At 44.9% G+C, this 18,253-nt stretch overlaps 1 protein-coding gene across 1 annotated transcript in view; it reads left to right on the forward strand.

Moving 5' to 3' along the window:
• The window catches only part of TTLL3 (tubulin tyrosine ligase like 3), a 52,478-nt gene extending 35,321 nt beyond the window's left edge, over positions 1-17,157 (forward strand). The window contains exons 16-19 of the mRNA XM_072987052.2: positions 98-341; positions 1,654-2,089; positions 3,585-4,140; positions 13,129-17,157. Coding sequence (XP_072843153.2) covers positions 98-341; positions 1,654-2,089; positions 3,585-4,140; positions 13,129-13,367 — 1,475 coding nt within the window. The 3' untranslated portion in view covers positions 13,368-17,157. The remainder of the gene's footprint in view (positions 1-97; positions 342-1,653; positions 2,090-3,584; positions 4,141-13,128) is intronic.
• The last annotated feature ends 1,096 nt before the right edge of the window (positions 17,158-18,253 follow it).

Raw genomic sequence — 18,253 nt, forward strand, 5'->3', positions numbered from 1 at the left:
CACCTAAAAACAGATGAAACGAGGGTTGAAAAGTTGCAATGAAATGCATCTGCGTCAACAGCATGCCTGATCTGTGGCATTCTGTCGCTTCTCACAGGCATCATGTGCATGGACCGCTTAGAGGAAATTGTGAAGCTAGTGGACTGTGACCCCATGATTGTCAAGGATGGCAAGTGGGTTGTACAGAAATACATCGAGACACCCTTGCTCATCTTTGGCACCAAGTTTGATCTGCGCCAGTGGTTCCTGGTGACCGACTGGAACCCCCTTACCATTTGGTTCTACCGGCACAGCTACATTCGCTTCTCTACGCAGCCTTTTTCCCTGCACAACCTGGATACGTGAGTTTTGCATTGCACAATTCCCCCTCGGCTAGATCCTGATTTAAATCCTGTGTGGGTGTGCAAATGAGACATGAAGAGAGAGAGAGAGAGAGAGAAGTACAGTGGTGCCTCGCATAACGAGCACACCGTACAACGATGAATCCGCATAACGAGGGAGGTTTTGCGATCGCATACCAATGGCCCCTATGCACAAAAATCGCTGTGCGACGATCGGTAAGCATTTCGCTTACCGATTGGTCGCATAGTGATGTCGGAAGAACAGCTGATTGGCGTTTCCAAAATGGCCGCCGGAAGGAAAAAATGGCCGCGTGAAGCGTTTTCGCGCCCTGCCCTTGCTTACCGAGGGCGCGAAAATGCCTGCGCTATGGAGGAACTTCGCTCAACGGTGAGTTTAAGAGCCATAGGAACGCATTAAACTAAGTTTAATGCGTTTCTATGGCGTTTTCGGTTCCGTTGAGCGATGTTTCACATAGCAAGGGTTAATCCGGAACGGATTAACCCTCGCTATGCGAGGCACCACTGTAGTGAGAATTGTGCTGTCCTGTCAGGACATCATGAAGAGTTTCTAGTAAAGCCCTCACAATTCTAAGCAGGTTTGTTGATACCCTGTTAAAATCTGCCTATATTAACAGGACCAAAACAATTTGAACTAATGGCAAAGAGAACAACGGGAGGGTGGGGGGGGGAGGAGAATGGCAGAACAGAGGAAGGGTTGTCTATTTAAAATGGGCATGAAAAAGGAATTGGGAGTTTAGCTTTGTCTGCAGGAATAAGGAAAGGGAGCATGAACAGTTGGCAGGAGTGTTGTGTTGAGGGAGCAGAGTGAGGGCCCTGTAGTGTTTGAGAGGTTAGAATTGGTTCAGAAGACAGTGAGAGTGCTGAAGAGGTGAAGGCGAGAGCCGGGAGGTGCTACGTAGCAACGCAAGGTCATCTTCCCCTAGTTGGAACGAAACGCCTCTGAGGACTGTGGATGGGAGACAAATTTAGAATGGGAGCACCTCATGGGTAGAGCACATGCTTTGCAGCCAGACAGTCCCAAGTTAGGCCCCTCAGAACTCCGGATACATCTGGGAAAGTTTCATATTTGAAATCATGAAGAGCCACTTCCAGTCAATGGAGTCAATGCTGAATTGGGTGGACCAGTGGTCTGACTCAAGAATGGTGAGACTGGACCATAGGGTCCATCTGGGTCACATTGTTACGCTCCTTTAGTGAGAACGGAATCTGTATCTTCAGGTCTAGAGCTGTTTGTTACCTGTTGCATCGGATCAGCTCTTGGTTACTGACCCCGTCTTTCTCTGCCATCCAGCTCTATCCACCTCTGCAATAATTCCGTCCAAAAGCACTATGAGAACTCCCTTAACCGCCACTCCGAGCTCCCCCCTGACAACATGTGGTCATCGGAGCAGTTCCAGGCCCACCTGAGGGAGACAGGAGCACCAGAGGCTTGGTCTCAGGTGATCGTGCCTGGCATGAAGGCAGCAATTATTCACGCCGTGCAGACCTCCCAGGACTTGGTGGAGTTCCGCAAAAACAGCTTCGAGCTCTACGGCGCAGACTTTCTCTTTGGAGAAAACTACCAGCCGTGGCTGATAGAGATCAACGCCAGCCCTACCATGGCCGCCTCTACTGCCGTCACCACCCGATTGTGTGCCAGTGTACAGGAAGATACCCTCCGTGTGGTCATTGATCGGAAGTATGACCGCAACTGCAACACTGGAAACTTTGAGCTCATTTACAAGCAGGTAAATGGCCTGCCTTAGTTTCAGGGGTTGGCCTCCGCTGCCTCTCCCTGCCTTTTGGTAAGCTTTTATTTATTTAACTTTCCTAGTAAACCTTCCCCAGAGTTCTGCTGCTCCTTCTTTCTTGATCATATGATCTGCTTTCCCAGATGCAGACAATCAGAATAAATGAAGTCAGAACAGTCATCTTTTTTCCCCCATGTTAAAATATATTAACTTGTTTGTGTTTATTTCTATTCTGTTCTGTTCTGTTTTATTCTGTTCTGTTCTGTTTCTCTACATGGGGCTGACTCTGGAAAGTGTCCGGAAACTTCAGCATGTCCAAATTGTGGCAGCCAGATTGCTAATTGGGGTTGGCCACAGGGATCACATAACCCCCCCCAACACAGCAACTCCACTGGCTGTTGATCCGTTTTAGGGCACAATCCAAAGTGCTGGTTCTAACCTATAAAGCCCTAAATAGCTTGGGCCCAAGCTATCTCAGGGGCCACATCTTCCTTTATGAGCCTGCTCAAGTGTTAAGATCATCAAGATAAGTCTTTCTCTTGATCCCACCACCTTCACAGATACGTTTGATGGAGACAAGGAATGGGCCTTCTCTGTGGCTGCTCCCAGACTTTGGAACTCCCTCCCACAGGAGGCCAGACTGGCCCCATCTTGGCTGTCCTTCCCCAAGCAGGCTAAGACCTTTCTCTTAAGGCAGACTTTCCCTTAGTGACTGGCTGCTTGAGCGGGGTTTTTTAATGGATGGTTGTGCCTTACTGCTTTGAATGTGTTTTTGGTGTTGCTTTTATTTACTGTGTTTTAGTGTCAAATTTGTTTGTCCTTTTTTAGTATTTGTGTACTTACTGTTTTTATCTTTAAATGTTGTATTTTAATGATGCAAGCCGCCTTGGGTCCTTTTTAAGGAGAAAGGCGAGGCAAAATTATTTTAAATAAATAGTTATTCACATTACCTACCTGTGACATCTGTACATGGCTTATCTGAACCAGCCTCTGTTTAGCTTTCCTAGGCAGTTCCCAAATATGAAAGCAAAATAAATCTGTATCTTTTTCCAGGACCTTCTGATTGTTAGTTCTGTCTTTGTATTGATAAAACAGTGCACATTCAAATGTGAATCCTACTTTGAACCATCGTTACATTGCAACTTGTGTTCCGCGTACAAAGGGCACAGGTGGAACTAAGAGCTGTAAAGGGAAGCATCACGAGACTCTTTTTAATGTGTTTGATTTCTCACCGTTTCCTAGTAATAATCTGAAGTTACATCCTAGTGTGCCATGAGTGATGTTGACCATTGCAAAATCACACAGCATCAGATGCAGGTACATCTCAGAGGTTCAACTCGGTCCCTGAAAGTGGAACCCTTGGAGACCTTGAGAAATTTCGTGGCAATTCTGTCATTGCTGTATTTATTCCTGTTGCCGTACTCCCGCCACCTGAGCCAAACTGTGCCTCCTACGTAAGTAGTTGTGCATTACTTCCCTCTTTTGCTTGCAGGCTGCAGTGGAGATTCCCCATTACGTTGGCACTAGCCTCTTGGTAGAAGGCTCCATGGTCAAGAAGCCACGGAACACATCCCACAGAAGCCCTGTACCCAGTGATACCGGGAACAGCTGTGCTCCACAGCAGCCCAAGCCTTTGAAGCTGGTCTATCGACGCAGTAACCCCAGCATCCCACGGGCACCTACCCCATGCTGGGCAGCAGCAGCAACCTCAACAAATGGGAAGGGTGTGGAAGCAGCCGCCTCTGGGAAAGAGAACAAAGTGAAGACGAAAGCGCCACCCGGCAAGGACTCTTCGCCATCTCAGAGGTATAAACTGCCCAACAAGCTCAGACCCGAACCCCCGAACAGAAGGGTGCTGATCGCACACAGCATGGCGACCGCCACCGTCATCCCGGGGGACAAGAGGACCTGCCCAGCTCCCCTCTGCGCCAAGTCCAACTCTCATAGGCTGGCTGCTGGCCCACGGGAACCTGCCGTTCATCACCCCAAGGTCTCCAAGCTTGCAGGTTTGGAGGCGCAAGGACCTGGGAAGGCGGCCCAAACAGCAGGTAGGGAGCTGTGTCAGAAGTTACAGCTGCAGGAGAGGCAGGCTTTCTCGGGCTCCAGGGGTCTGCCCTTCTCCCGTGCTCACCTGGCGTCCTCCTCTCCTGGGAAGCCCAGGAGGCAAGAGCACCTGTGGGGCGTCAGGCACTGTTTTGTGCAAAACATGCCCCTGCCCCCAACTCCTCTGTCCTCTTTGGGAATGGATTTATCTTCTGCTGCTGAGCTGAATGCCATTAGAGCATCTATGATCAGAAGGCGGCAGCTGAGGAGGGACGGGATCTTCCGGTGACCCCCGGGAACCACCCCGGCCTCAGGCTTGTTCTGCAGACAGGGAATCATGGCACGTAGAGGTCTGGGAAACACTTGCCTGGGGCGAGATGGGTGGGAAATCATGTCTAGGGGAGCTGGACTCTCCATCCCAATAAAGGATTTTGACAGAAAGTACAGGCCAGCTTGCGTGATGGCCGAGGGATGTTAGGGTGGATAGATCAGTCGTAGAATGATTGTCTTTAATCTCTCTGTGGGCATAGGGGGAGTGAAGGGTCCGTTTGGTAATGGGGCGGAGGGGGCGGGCAGGCTGTGTGCAACTCAGGGACTACAGTGGAGGGAAGAAAGCACGGAGAGACCTACATATGAAGGAAGAAAATTGATTCTGTGACCAGCCTATGTTCTTAGGTCAGGTTCTCATAAGCAAAAGGTTTGCAGTGGTTTGAAGCAACAATTGTGCTGATATGCTTCATAGCGCCAGCTGGCTATGACCGATTACACCCTAGGATATGACTTGGGTCTTCTAGGCCAGCGGTGCACAACCTTTTTGGGACCGCGGCCTGGCTGAGCCTCCAAGGAATGCACCTCCCCCTGCAGGTGCATGCGCTCTCTTGGGCACATGCATGAAGTGGTGGGGGAGTGCCCGCCCACCCACCAGCGCTGGTGTGAGCGCTCCCCCACCCTTTTGCGCATGCACAGGGGCACCTGCATGCCAGCGCGCATGCTTGCCAACCCCTTTGCGTGGGCACTCAGGCACTCAGGCGCATGCGTGAAAGGGTGAGGGAATGCTCACGCTGGTGCTGGCATGTGCGCATGTGCACAAAGCAGCTGTGAGGAGGGAGTGTGTGGGGGAGTGGGAGGTCTGTCTTTGCGGCCTGGTCCAGCCCAGGCCACGAACCTGCACGGGGCCGCAGGCTGGGGGTTGACGACCTCTGTTCTAGGCTATTTGAAGGACTCTATCTCCTACTTAAGATCTGTAGTGGAGGCTGTTCTTTGTGGTCCCATTGCTCTCATGGCACATTTGGGCCTTTCCAGTAGTTGCCCCCAGAATGATGGAACACTCTCAGAAATCCAGGTGGCCCCCCTCCCGGCTGGCTTTCAGCAATTGAATTGGGGACTTGAAAAAAGTACAAGATGAGGTACATTTTTGCTCTGGCTTTCTGTGTTTTCTGAAGTGTTTTAAAGTGTTTTTTTCCCCTCATCAACAGTCTTTTAAATCGTCTCACCAGTATTCTGTTTAAAAATGCAGAATGTTAGGGCTTTGTTTTTGGCAGTGCCCTGCATTCATCCTGGTAATTTCTGGTTTGCATGTGCAGAAGCCAGAGACCACCCCATTGGAAACCAAGAGGCTTTACACTGTTGCAAGAGGTTACTTGTTTGAGCAATATTGTATTAGAAAAGGAATCACACATGGACTGAACCCTTCCACGCATGATTTTCCTGAAACAGAATATTGACCTATATGTCTAAATGGGTTTTAGTATTATAATTTATTGGGGTTATTAGCTGTACCGTTTTTTAAATCGTTTGCAAGCTGCCTTCGGTACTAATCTACATTGGAAGAAAGGCGGCATGGAAATGATGTAATAAAAAATAGGCATTCATCAGATGGTTGGACTCAAGGCAAACTGTGGAAGTCAGAAGCTATATCCATGTAGAAACAGGTACTGTACTGTGCTGAAGAGAGAAGGGGTCATTGTGGTCTCTTCAGCCAGAAAGGGTCGAAACGACCATGCAGGCTTCCAAGCCAGCTGCCCAAGCAGCAGCAACAAGCAGCAGATTATTGTTGGATTGTGCCCCTCCAACCTACGTTTTTTCCTACCAGAGTGCCATTTGGCCTTTTACTGCTGGGTTAGGGGCTCCTGGTATGCAGGGCTTTATGGAGGAGATTCTTGGCACCATGGTGACAGAAGCAAATGGAAGAATGTACTCTGAAGTGTTGTGCTAGCTAGTGTATACACTTAAAGCCCCTGCCCCCTTCCTTCTGAACTGAGAGGGGAAGAGGGCCTTGTGGTTCAGGGCAATGGTTTAAGAAAGTTTTTTTTTAAGTCAGAAACTGAGTCAGAAGGGAACGAGTTTGGATGAACCATTTGTGCTTGGGATGGTTGAGAATGGGATGATTTAAGTTTATTTGTGTTTGAAGTTACATGGCATTGAGGGTGAACAAGAGCAAGTGGTTGTTCATTTTTAAAAATCAATTTAATCTCATGACTTATCCATCAACATGTCTTACTGCCACATGACCCTGAAGTTGTCTGATTTTTGGGAGCTAAGCAGGGTTAAGCTTCCTGAGTTTTTGGGTAGGAGATCAGCAGGGAATAGGTTTGAGCAATATTCATATTTTTGGAATGCAGCTCATGGGATTATGCCTGAGTAATTATTGGAAAATGCTAGGAATTGCAGTCAAAAGACAGAAGTCTGCCCGTGCCTAGTAGGGAAGACCTGGAATCTCCACAAAGGTCTGGTAAGAAAGAATCCTGCGACTTCAATTCCTTGCTGTGTCTCCTTGACAGGAGCTGGACTCAACAAGACTTTTCGGCTCTTCAGTTCTAAGATGACTATTCAGAAATACCAGGCACCGTCAATAAAAATTATAAAACATTCACTAGTATTATATAACAGATACAAGTTTTGACCAAAAACCTAAGTATCTGTTAAGTATTGGCGCAGTACGTAAATTTTTGTAGCTCTGATGATGAGATGATAATGATTGAATACACTTTTTAGCTATTCTACACTGCCTTCACTCCCTTCATTGGGCGAAGAGTGAAACAAACAAACTATGATCTAGTTCTTTGTCGGTATCTGACAGTTCCAGTTCCTTAGTTTTGGCGGGAAACGACAAGAGAGAGGGTTCTTTAACAACAAACTCTTTATTAAGAAAACTTGGTGGTTTCTCAATGATGACCTCTATGGGATCAACATGTTCAACACCAGCAGGAACATCTGTCCATAACAAGGGCAACGTTTCTTCATAACTATTTTTCTTTAACGGAAGGCCTCTCTGAATCGCTCCTGGTCCGTTGGCTTTCTCAAACAGCCACTCCTCACCTCACATATCGTCCTGCAACAGGGACGACGAGACCAGTCTCCTTCGTGTGGCTTCTTGTTTGGCTGAACTGGTTGTGGTCAGATCACCTTCCTCCAGGGACCCTGTCCTCAAGGGTAGACTAAGACCGCCCATTCCTCCGGTCCTAGTCCTTCTATAATCAGTTTTCCTTCCTACCTTTTTATCTCTGCTTCTTTGTGCTCCCGACTTTCACAGCCCAATCCTTCCTTCTGTGGTACCTTAAACACTCTGGTCTCTCCTTCTACCTCCTGCCGTTCTTCTTCCAAACCCACCACTTTTCTTGTCTCTTATCTCCTTTCTCCTCCTTCTCCCTGACTCCTCCCCCTCTTTTCCCGCCTTTAACTCCTTCATATTTTCTATAACTTTCACTGCCTCTACCTCTCTTTCCTCTTTATCCTTTTCCTCCTCTACAGACGTATGAGGGGATGGCTCTCTCTCTCTCTCTTTTCTTCTCTTTTATTCTCCATTTCACACAAACAAACAAACAAACAAACAAACAAACAAACACACAAACACACACACACACACACACACACACACACACACACACATACATACATACATACATACATACATACATACATACATACATACATACATACATACATACATACATACATACATACATACATACATAAAAGTACTGAGCTATTTAGACCCTTTAAAAAGAGCAGTCAGTGCATGCAGCCTGTGAAAAGATTCTTTGGGTTTGGGGGTGCCTGGTGTTTATGAGATTTCATGTTCATGTGGTTCGACATATATCGGACAGACAGGAAGAAGCACTGAAATTTGATGCAAGGAACATCAGCATTATCTTAGACTGGGCCAAGAAGAAAAGTCTGCATTAGCAAAACATGGCTGGGGAACTGGGCACCGTATCCACTTTAATGAAACTAAAAAGCTGTTTCAATCACACTCTTGGAATTTGAGGCTGATGAGAGAGGCTTTAGAGATCCAGGTAAGAAGTAACGTGGTGAACTATGAGGAAGGACAAAGACTTAGTGACTTGTGGCTTCCTTTAGTTGATCTCTTGAGGACAGCAGTAAGTTGATTAAGCAAGTAGTCCACCTGGAATGTTTTGTGATGTGATCACATTGAGTGTATATTACCGTATGCAATGTAGTTAGTATGCCATTTGTATCCTGAATATGGCAGAATGTGATTTCCTGTTGAAAGTTTCATCTTTAATGTTTTATTAAAGTTTTTACTTGGAAACTAAACCCGTTAAATTTTGGGGGTCAATTCAGTCTGTTTGACTGGGATTGGTCAACTTTTTTTTAAAAAAAATACTGGGCTAGATGGACTAAAGATCTACATTATTATAGGACACTTTCCTGTGTTCCTGTGTTTACTCTAGTTTACTGCCCATCATGGGTGAGCTACTGCTTCTGCGTACTACTACCATTATCTAGTTATTGGTGTTCTAAAGTGTTTTTGCAGTAAGTGGATGAAACAAGACAAGGTGAAAGTTGTACAGAGTAAGAACATTAAAAGTAGGTCCCATATTACAGGTTGGAGTTCAGAGGTGGGTTCCACAACAGCAGAAAAAGTCGAAGACTCCTGTTCTAAGCTAAATGAAGGCTCGGTGGAACCATTTCAAGCTAGTTGATGCATTATTTTTGGAGCTTGATTCCCCTGTCCTTGGTGCTCATCAAGGCCCACCCCTAGCCAGTCATGGCATGTAGTGAGATGCTCAGGCACTGTTTCTCCTTGATTTTGATTAACAAAAGGATCTGAATTCTCCTTTAGCCTTTTAAGCCTGTGTAAGAAATTATATTGTTTATCAATAAATCAAAAATTCATCACTGAGATAACTCTTTTTTGGTGCAAGAGTTAGCTAATTTGTATATCTATTAATTTGTCATCATTTTCTTCTATTCCCACTGGTTATGCAGAGGGTTAGAGTGGTTTGCAATTATATATACTTCCTGGTGCCTACTCCTCTACTTCTGATCTTCTACCAGACACTGCCAGGATATGTTTCAGCCTACCTGTGCAACCCCGAGGTCTAGAAACTTGAATATTAATTTTGAATATGGAAGTAGAGGTTTTCAAAATGCAGAACATGGCACTCAATACCAAATTCAGTAGCTGGAATTGTATTGCACAAGTTATGCCATGCAGCTTGGATGACATGATCATCCATGGTCATGTTGCAGTCATTTGGGGAAAATTGAAAGCTTCCTACTTCCCACCCACTCCCAGTTCTCAAGGATCCCTTTCATCCTTGGAAAGCCTTTGAAAGCTGTGGAACAGAGGAGGAAACACTTTAAAGCCCCCAATTGACTGCCATCAGTCCTGGCAGCAATTTTGAAGCTTTAGAGTTCCCTCCCTCCCTCTGCAGCTCCTGAAGGATTTCCCAGAAAGAATGGGATCCTTAGGGATTCCTTGAACCTTGAGATGGAGATAGGAAGCTTTTAATTCCCCTGAAATGGCTTCGCCATGGCTGATGATCTCATCCAAGTCGCACAGTGTAACTTCCACAACAGGATTTCAGCCAGTGTTTGGGCTTGTTATTGCAACTCTTGTAATAAGAGCTGGACGAATAGTGCAAGGAAGGAGAGCTCAGCATCTTCCCAATAAGAAGGTATTCACACATGTGCCGTGTAATCCCCATAACCGGAACCTTTCCCAAGCTCATGGAATGCTGTTGGATCTTTACATCACTGGGACAAGAACTCTAGCTGTCTGTAGAGCCACAGAGCATACTGTAGGAGGGTAGCCAGGGGGTAGGAATGTTGGTAGCTGCAAACAATAGATTCTGGAGGGACGCCTTTACTCACTCCTGCTATAATGCCTCAACTGCAACTTTTCAAATGATGGCTTCAAACAAAAAATCCTGAAAATATGTGAACATTCGCTGCTGAAAGCTTTCTAGCATTTGGGTGACAGTAATGAGGGTGAAACAGGAGAGCACAAAAAATGGTCTGAAGCTCAGCATCAAAAAAAAAAAAAAAAAAAAAAACTAAGATCATGGCCACTGGTCCCATCACCTCCTGGCAAATAGAAGGGGAAAATATGGAGGCAGTGACAGATTTTACTTTCTTGGGCTCCATGATCACTGCAGATGGTGACAGCAGCCACAAAATTAAAAGACGCCTGCTTCTTGGGAGGAAAGCAATGACAAACCTACACAGCATCTTAAAAAGCAGAGACATCACCTTGCCAACAAAAGTCCACATAGTCAATGCTATGGTTTTTCCTGTAACCATGTATGGAAGTGAGAGCTGGACCATAAAGAAAGCTGACAGCCAAAGAATTTATGCTTTTGAATTGTGGTGCTGGAAGAGACTCTTGAGAGTCCCCTGGACTGCAAGGAGAACAAACCTATCAATTCTGCAGGAAACCAACCCTGAGTGCTCACTGAAAGGACAGATCCTGAAGCTGAGGCTCCAATTCTTCGGCCATCTCATGAGAAGCCGACTCCTTGGAAAAGACCCTGATGTTGGGAAAGTGTGAAGGCAAGAGGAGGAGGGTACGACAGAGGGCGAGATGGTTGGACAGTGTCATTGAAGCTACCTACATGAATTTGACCCAACTGTGGGAGGCAGTGGAAGACAGGAGGGCCTGGGGTTCTCTGGTCCATGGGGTCACGAAGAGTCGGACATGACTAAACGACTAAACAACAACAAAAATGGAACACCTGTAACTTAGTATGATGTTGCCCTTCCCCAACCTGTAATGGGTATATAACCAATGTCTTTGTACTGTGTGAACAAACATGTGTAAGGGGTAATACAACACAGTGTATGCCAAGAGTTCATCATGGACTGAAGAAAAATCCCTGAATAAGACAATGGAACAATCCAATGACTGAGCAGGAGTGCAAGGTATTTCATGATTAACATGTGCCTTTCTCAATGGCCTTGAAAGTCAGGGGTGTCAACACAAAAATGCATTTTTAAGATTTAAACAAAGTCACTCCATGGAATGGGCAATAGGAGTCTTCTGTTTTCCTACACCACTCTGCCTAGTGAGATCACTGTAAGCTTGGCATTTCCTTTGCCTTTTACATTTGTGTAACACTCTGAATCCAACAGATGAATCTTTCTCCATCACTGAACCTTTATTCCAGGAGACACTGGTATTTATTTCACAGTTAAGTGGAGAGCAGAATCCAACAATGTTTTCCTGAGCTAATGATAATAAATGCTGTCTTTTTAAAAGGTATAGAGGGTTCTTCCATAGATACGTCATGTAGACTAGTAGGAAACTCAGTATTTGTGTATTTGTCCTTACGTAGCCAAAAGTGGTGAATGTATACGGAGGCTGAGGGGAATTCTAAACTTCACAGAGGTATACAAAATATTTGGGGTGGGGCCTAAAATCAGGGAGGAGGACATCCTGTCACTGCAGGAAGAAGCCACACACCCCTCCCCACTTGGACCATGGTTTACCTGTGGGAAACCCTGAGAATTTGGGAGAGAGCTAAAAAAGCTTAATGAGGACTGATCATGCTCAGTAACATGGAATACTGACCTGAAATACGTCCTATGCCTGAGATATGTGACAGGAAACCATTGCATTTCAGGTGCTAAAAGCACAAGGTATTGTGCTGGTGCTTGCCAAATACTGAAGCAAGCTTTGCTCAGCTTTAAGCCCGCAAAGCTTTTCACAAAACATTATTTCCTTCCATTGTTTATATTGTAAAGTGTGTTGTTCCTCTATACTAATATCATGTTCAAGTGTTCTCTCTCTAATGGGTGCTCATTTTGGAGGGCTTCTGTCCTCTAGTGGCATTGAAATTGGTGTGTCTTTCAATCCACAGGCTTTCAGTCCTGTTGTCATGAGCGTCTTCCGTGACGGCGCATGCAGTACAGTGTTCAGACGTTCCCATTGCTGCATTGACTAATACCTCTAGTGTCTTGGTTTGTGGTCTGCTGGTAGCTATAGGTTAATGTATGGTGGATTTTGGATGGGCTTTACCTACTTTTTAAAAATTCTCTCCCGCCCCGCCCCCCTGTTATCCCACTGGACCCGACCACGTTGTTTTTTATCTCATTTTGGAGATGGCTGCATGTGTCTTCCTTTCCCTGACTGTGAGTGGCTGTATACCTGGCCATCTGCATTCGAGGGACATTTCGCACTTCCCAGTACAGTGGGGTCTTGACTTAAGAACGGCTCGAGTTAAGAACATTTTGACTTAAGAACCACTCTCATAGGAAAATATTGACTTGACTTACATACTTAGATTTGAGTTAAGAACTGAAAAAAAACCCACGTGGGAGGCAGGGAAAGTGCAAAATTTGAACTTTCAGTTAACTGTTGGCCAGTGAAAAGGGTGCCTGTCTGCTTCCTCACTCCTCCCAGCGTTTAGAGAGTGGATTGGGAGACAGTCTTCGGACTGCCTGGTACTGGACTGCCTGGACTGTATTTTCCCTGCCTTCCCTGAACCTTTCTTGACCTAAGAAAAAAAGAAACAAAATATCCCCCTCTAGTGATCGAAGGCAGAATAGCAGCTTCCCATTAGTTTCTATGGACGGAAAAGAGCAGATACGGATCAAATGGTTTTCAATGCATTCCTATGGGAAATTCAGATTTGACCTGAGAACTTTTTGACTTGAGAACCACCTTCCAATACGGATTAAGTTCTCAAGTCAAGACCCCACTGTATCTTGTGTCATTAAGCCCATGTACTGTATTGGTTCTTCCCCAGGACGCGCTCGACTCTGCAAGCTTCCCTGCCTCTACTGCAAAAACAGAAAGGCCGTGGCAAGTTTGCAAGAGCTGCGCTGCTGCCATAGAGCCAGACCTTTGCTGCCTATAGTCCCCAGGCTACGCTACCACAAGGTGGACAACTCTTACCAAAACCAGGTATATGGAGTGTCCCTGAGTGCTCGTGGAACGACTACGGATCCTGACCTTCAATGCCTTGCTGACCAAGTCAATCTCTAGAAAGCTGTTCTCTGCCTTCCTACGCCTCTGGGAGCCTTCCGAAGCTGTCTTGCAGCGGAACAAAGCAGGAGTGGAGATGTTGACCAGCATCATAACTTTGGCAATCATGCTTTCTTCTGATCCAGTAATTTTCTCACTCTCACATGCCTAGCAGCAGCTGCAACAGCTGAAGCTCCCTCCATGTCTACCGGGCTTTAGAAAAATACGTATCCATCTTGCCCCGTGCGGAGGGGAAAAGAGGGTGAAACCACATGGAATAATTCCACCATGGCGACCAACTCTGTGCCTTCGGTATCATAAAATACAAGGAAAAGTGGGGCGTGAGTAACACTTCACTTCTGTTATGGAATCCTAGAAGACGTTCAGTGGAATAATACAGTCCCTGCATGAGCTGTTAAGAGTCTGGGAGATCAGTGGGGCTCTTTAACCTTTCCTGGCAGAACTGTCAAAGTGAGGAATTAAATTCCTACAGCCATAATTTTTATGGGAACTTTCCCCTTTTTGTGGCTGGATGGTTTTCAGAAGTCTTTGATCCCTTATCCTGGGAAACAGAGACTCTCTTAAGAAACTGTGCAAGAAAAGAAGGCTATTGGGAAAAAAAGAAGATGCAGAGCTGCCGGGAGTGAGTGAGCGACACCGTGAAGGGCCAAGGTAGAGGAGAGCAGTGAGAATTTCCCCACCATGACAATATTTCCTATGCGTACACCTCTGAGCGAGCGGGACTTCTTGCCTACTTGCTATTATCTCCTCAAAATGGCTTTCTAGTAAAGACAAACTGCTGTTTAAACTTGTGCTATAACATGGCAAGGTCTGGGATTAGCATCTACCAAAACGCAAACACTTATCTTTAAGGCAGAGAAATACAGCGTGAACATAGGTGGTGGGAAAAAGAAAATAACCTCGTTTTTATATCCATGTGGGAAATTTCCTTGCAAACTATGTGTACAACAGATGGCAGGCATTTTGAAAAGATACATGTATTAATTGAAAAACTACTAATCAAGGAGGCAAGTACTGCAGCTCCCTATGTAGAGAGGTACTGTTCTTTCGGTAGGTTTCAAGGAACAATGCCACTTATTTTCCTGGCATCACTTCCTGGGCTTTTAACAACTGCCAGATAGGCAAGATCAGGAAGTGGCATATTTTTGTATTACTGTCTCTTCATTGCAGGGAAGTGTTAACCTCTTACTATTTTGTTGCTCTGGTTGCTACTAGAGCATGAGAGGCAGGTGAAAGGAGAAGATAGCAGACCAAGCGTTCACTATGTTAACATAGCGTGAAAAATAGACTCTCCTAAAAAGATACTATGGATAATTTGAGCAGTGAGTCCATTGTGAAAGCAAGTATTTTTGTGCAATCAAGCTCTTACAGGATCTCATGATCATATTTGCAGTCATGATTGGATTTCCTGAGTGCTGATAGGATAACCATTATGTTAGTTACATTTTATCCTAAAGCAAAGCAAAGTGTGCTGCTTATCTAATGTCCCCTAGTGCTTAAAGCACTCTCTGGGTGGTTTACAATTTACAGTGGTGCCCCGACTTGAGAACGTCCCTACATGAAAACGATTCAAGTTAAGAACAGCCCCGTTCAGAAAAAATTTGCTTCGACTTGAGAACGGAGCCTCAAACCAAAAAAAGAGGGGGGGAAATACCTTTCCTGCCCTTTTTTGACCTAAGTTCACCTTAGGTCTAAAAAAGAATTTAAAAAAAAAACAAATCACCCCCTAGCAGTAGATACAAATTAACCGGCTTTGTGACTTAAGAACAGCGTCTCGATTTAAGAACGAAAAACAGCAGGTACAGATTAAATGGTTTTCAATGCATTCCTATGGGAAATGGTGCTTCGACTTAAGAATGTTTCAATTTAAGAACGCAGTCCCAATATGGATTAAGTTCTTAAATCGAGGTACCACTGTAATTATGCAGGCTATACATGGCTCTCCCCCAGCAAGCTGGATACTCAGTTTACCAACCTTGGAAAGATGGAAGGCTGAGTCAACCTTGAACCAACTGAGTCTGTCAGGATTAAACTCAGGTCATGAACAGAGTCCTGACTGCAGTACTGAACTTTAACAACTGTGCCATGAGGCATCCTTCCCTTTTCAGAGGAAAACTATAGAGCCCTGATTTGCTATGATCCTATGCCCATAACAAAAGATCCCCATTCACCTTTTCAAATTTTTTTTGTTAAATTTCATGTATTTGGGTCAGTGCTCAATGATGTTTAACCAGATGTTTATTATAAGATCAGCCTCACACAAGCCGGTGTCCTCTTGATGTGAAAGACTTTAATGAGTCTCTCACTCATCACCAACCAGGACAGATGGGCAGGTTGGGGATGCTGGGAGTTTAATCCTGCACATCTGGAAATAAAATGTTCAAAAGTGAAAAACTGAGCCAAGGAGCCTGCTGGTGGGAGAGGGGAAATAGGAGGAGGCAGATCAAGATCCAGTCCTTGTTTTTTGTCCTTTCAGAACCATGAATAATTCCCAGAAGATAAAAGTGCAGCTTGTCCTCTCTGCAGGAATGTCATGGCAGGGAAACCTGGAGCCTTTTGTATGTTGCTAGGTACAACTCCCATCAACTCAGACAGCATTGCTAATTAGCATGGGTTATGGGAGCGGTCCATGTCATGTTGTGGATAGAGAGAGACTAGGACTCTGTAGGACCTGGGTTCAAATCCCCCCTCAACCATGGAACCTCTCTGAGGGATAGAACTGGTAACCTTTCCTTAAACATCTCACTTACCTTGAAAGCTCCATTAGGGGTTGCTATTAAGTCAGTTCTGATTTGACAGTACACAATGGGTCACATTCCTGTCTACACTGGATTGTTTTTCTGAAATCACACTGAACTGTGACAGAATGCTAGGCACTGCCCTGTAAATAGATGTATTTCAGCCTGTTACATCTAGATTACTGTTAGGTACTGTACCACAGTAATGTGGGATTTGCCAGAGGCCTACCTGCAAGGAAGACATAATGTTGTTACAGGTTCTGGGTGTCACTGCTAATGGAAGAAAAAAATATATGATTTTAACAATCCATGGTATTATCTTTTACAGACATAATACTGCCTTCCGGCAGGTCTTCCACAGTGCCAGCTCAGGAAGTGGCCCTGGAAATTAAAAGGTTCCTTCCATGTTCCCTTCAGACTGAAGCCTTTCCCTGACAGGTGTCTTCCAGTTTTGGATTACAGCTCCCAGCATCCCCAGCGATAACTCAGGGGCAGTGAGAGTTGTAGCCCACCATAATATGCTGCCTCTCCAAATTTTGCAAGGGATCCTCAGCGTCATCGCTAACCAGTGTCTGTACTGACTGGATAAGGCTGAGGGTGATTGGAGTCCAACAACAAAACCCATAACCCTGCCCCTCCCCTTCAACCTTTCTTCCACAGTCTTGTGGTACAGTCTGAGGTTCTGTCTTTGTGTGTGAGGCTTTGAACTGGCAGACAACTTCCACCCGAGCTTGCTTGGCCTCTACGGAGGTAGGCTCAGAGCAGCCTCTTTTGAGCCCTTTCTGTTTGTAAATGGGGATGGTGGTATGCCTAGTTTTTAGAAACCACTTCTGATTTTAAAGACCTAGATTTCTGCTGAATCAAGGTTCCCCTCAAGTTTCATCAGGAACACACATTTTGCGCGATTATATGCAGAACTATATAATTTTCCTTGGTGATTCTTTTCAGGTTTTGTTTCTCACATGATCAGATCCTGAAGGTGATTTGTGCATTCTGTCTTTGAAAGAGAATAAAATCCGTGAATACGCAGAATAAACTCCATTTGTAGCCTATTACGCTGATTTTTGTAAATAGTTTTTAATGCTTTGAAGGAAGGAGCTGTGTTACTTTTGTTTTGTCAAAATGGAGAAAACCATCATATTTAGCAGAGAAAGGAAAAGGTAGCCAAGGAAAATTTCTGTACTCAGGCCCAAAATCACTCTCAAAGGGCATTGATCGAGCTGTGTAATACATAATTCAACTTACAACCTCTTGTTATAAAGCAACCAAGAAGAACTTGATGCTCCCAATTTTGTGTCACCTCCTTTTAAAGGCCTTCTCACATTCTGGATGTTCAACAAAGCTCTCAAGTTACTCTACTAGAAAAAGCTATTGTGAAGTAAAATAACCAACTGGTGTTAGTTTAAAAAAACATGTTCAAAGTCCATAAAACATTGACACCTAATCTTAATTTGTACCAAGCCATCAGCTTGACTACTCAATTTTTGGATGGGGGACGGGGGAAAGGAACATACACTCTTAATGAATTTAAAGATGTAAAGAACAGACATTCTTTCAGATTAGTGATCCCTTCAAAACAATTAATGGGAAAGTAGTCAGAGGCAAGATGAAGATATTTTAAGCCACCTCTTTAATTATTTCCCCAACTGAAAAGACCAGTGATTGAAAACCTATTGTGTTTTCACACTGGTGTAACGTGATTGGCACAAATCTTGGCAATTTATGGCACAACTCTGCACCTGAGCAAAAGCCTGGGTTACTTCTTAAGCTGTGGAAATTTGCTGCAATGATTTATGCTAACTCTGTTTATGTCAGTAAGTGCAACTAATAGGATTTTGTCCTGTGAAATATTCCTGCCTTCACATGTGCTGCTGGAAACCAAAATCATAGTACCTGGGGAGAGAAACCTGGGAGGAGTGTTGCCCTGTTTCTGAAACTCTCCTCAGGCATCTACTTTCTCTTCATCACCAGGTAAAGAGACATTTTGTCCTGTCCTCCCTCCGCCCGCACCACATGGCATTTAATTATTAAATGGTGATTTTGCTTTACCCGTGCTAGGGATTTTTACTCCTATTTATTATTATTATTAATTTTTTTGCATTTAAGCTGCCAAGAGAATACTAGTATTGAAACACAAATTTGACATAT

Source organism: Pogona vitticeps, chromosome 2 (assembly GCF_051106095.1).
Source record: "Pogona vitticeps strain Pit_001003342236 chromosome 2, PviZW2.1, whole genome shotgun sequence".
NCBI lineage: Eukaryota > Metazoa > Chordata > Lepidosauria > Squamata > Agamidae > Pogona > Pogona vitticeps.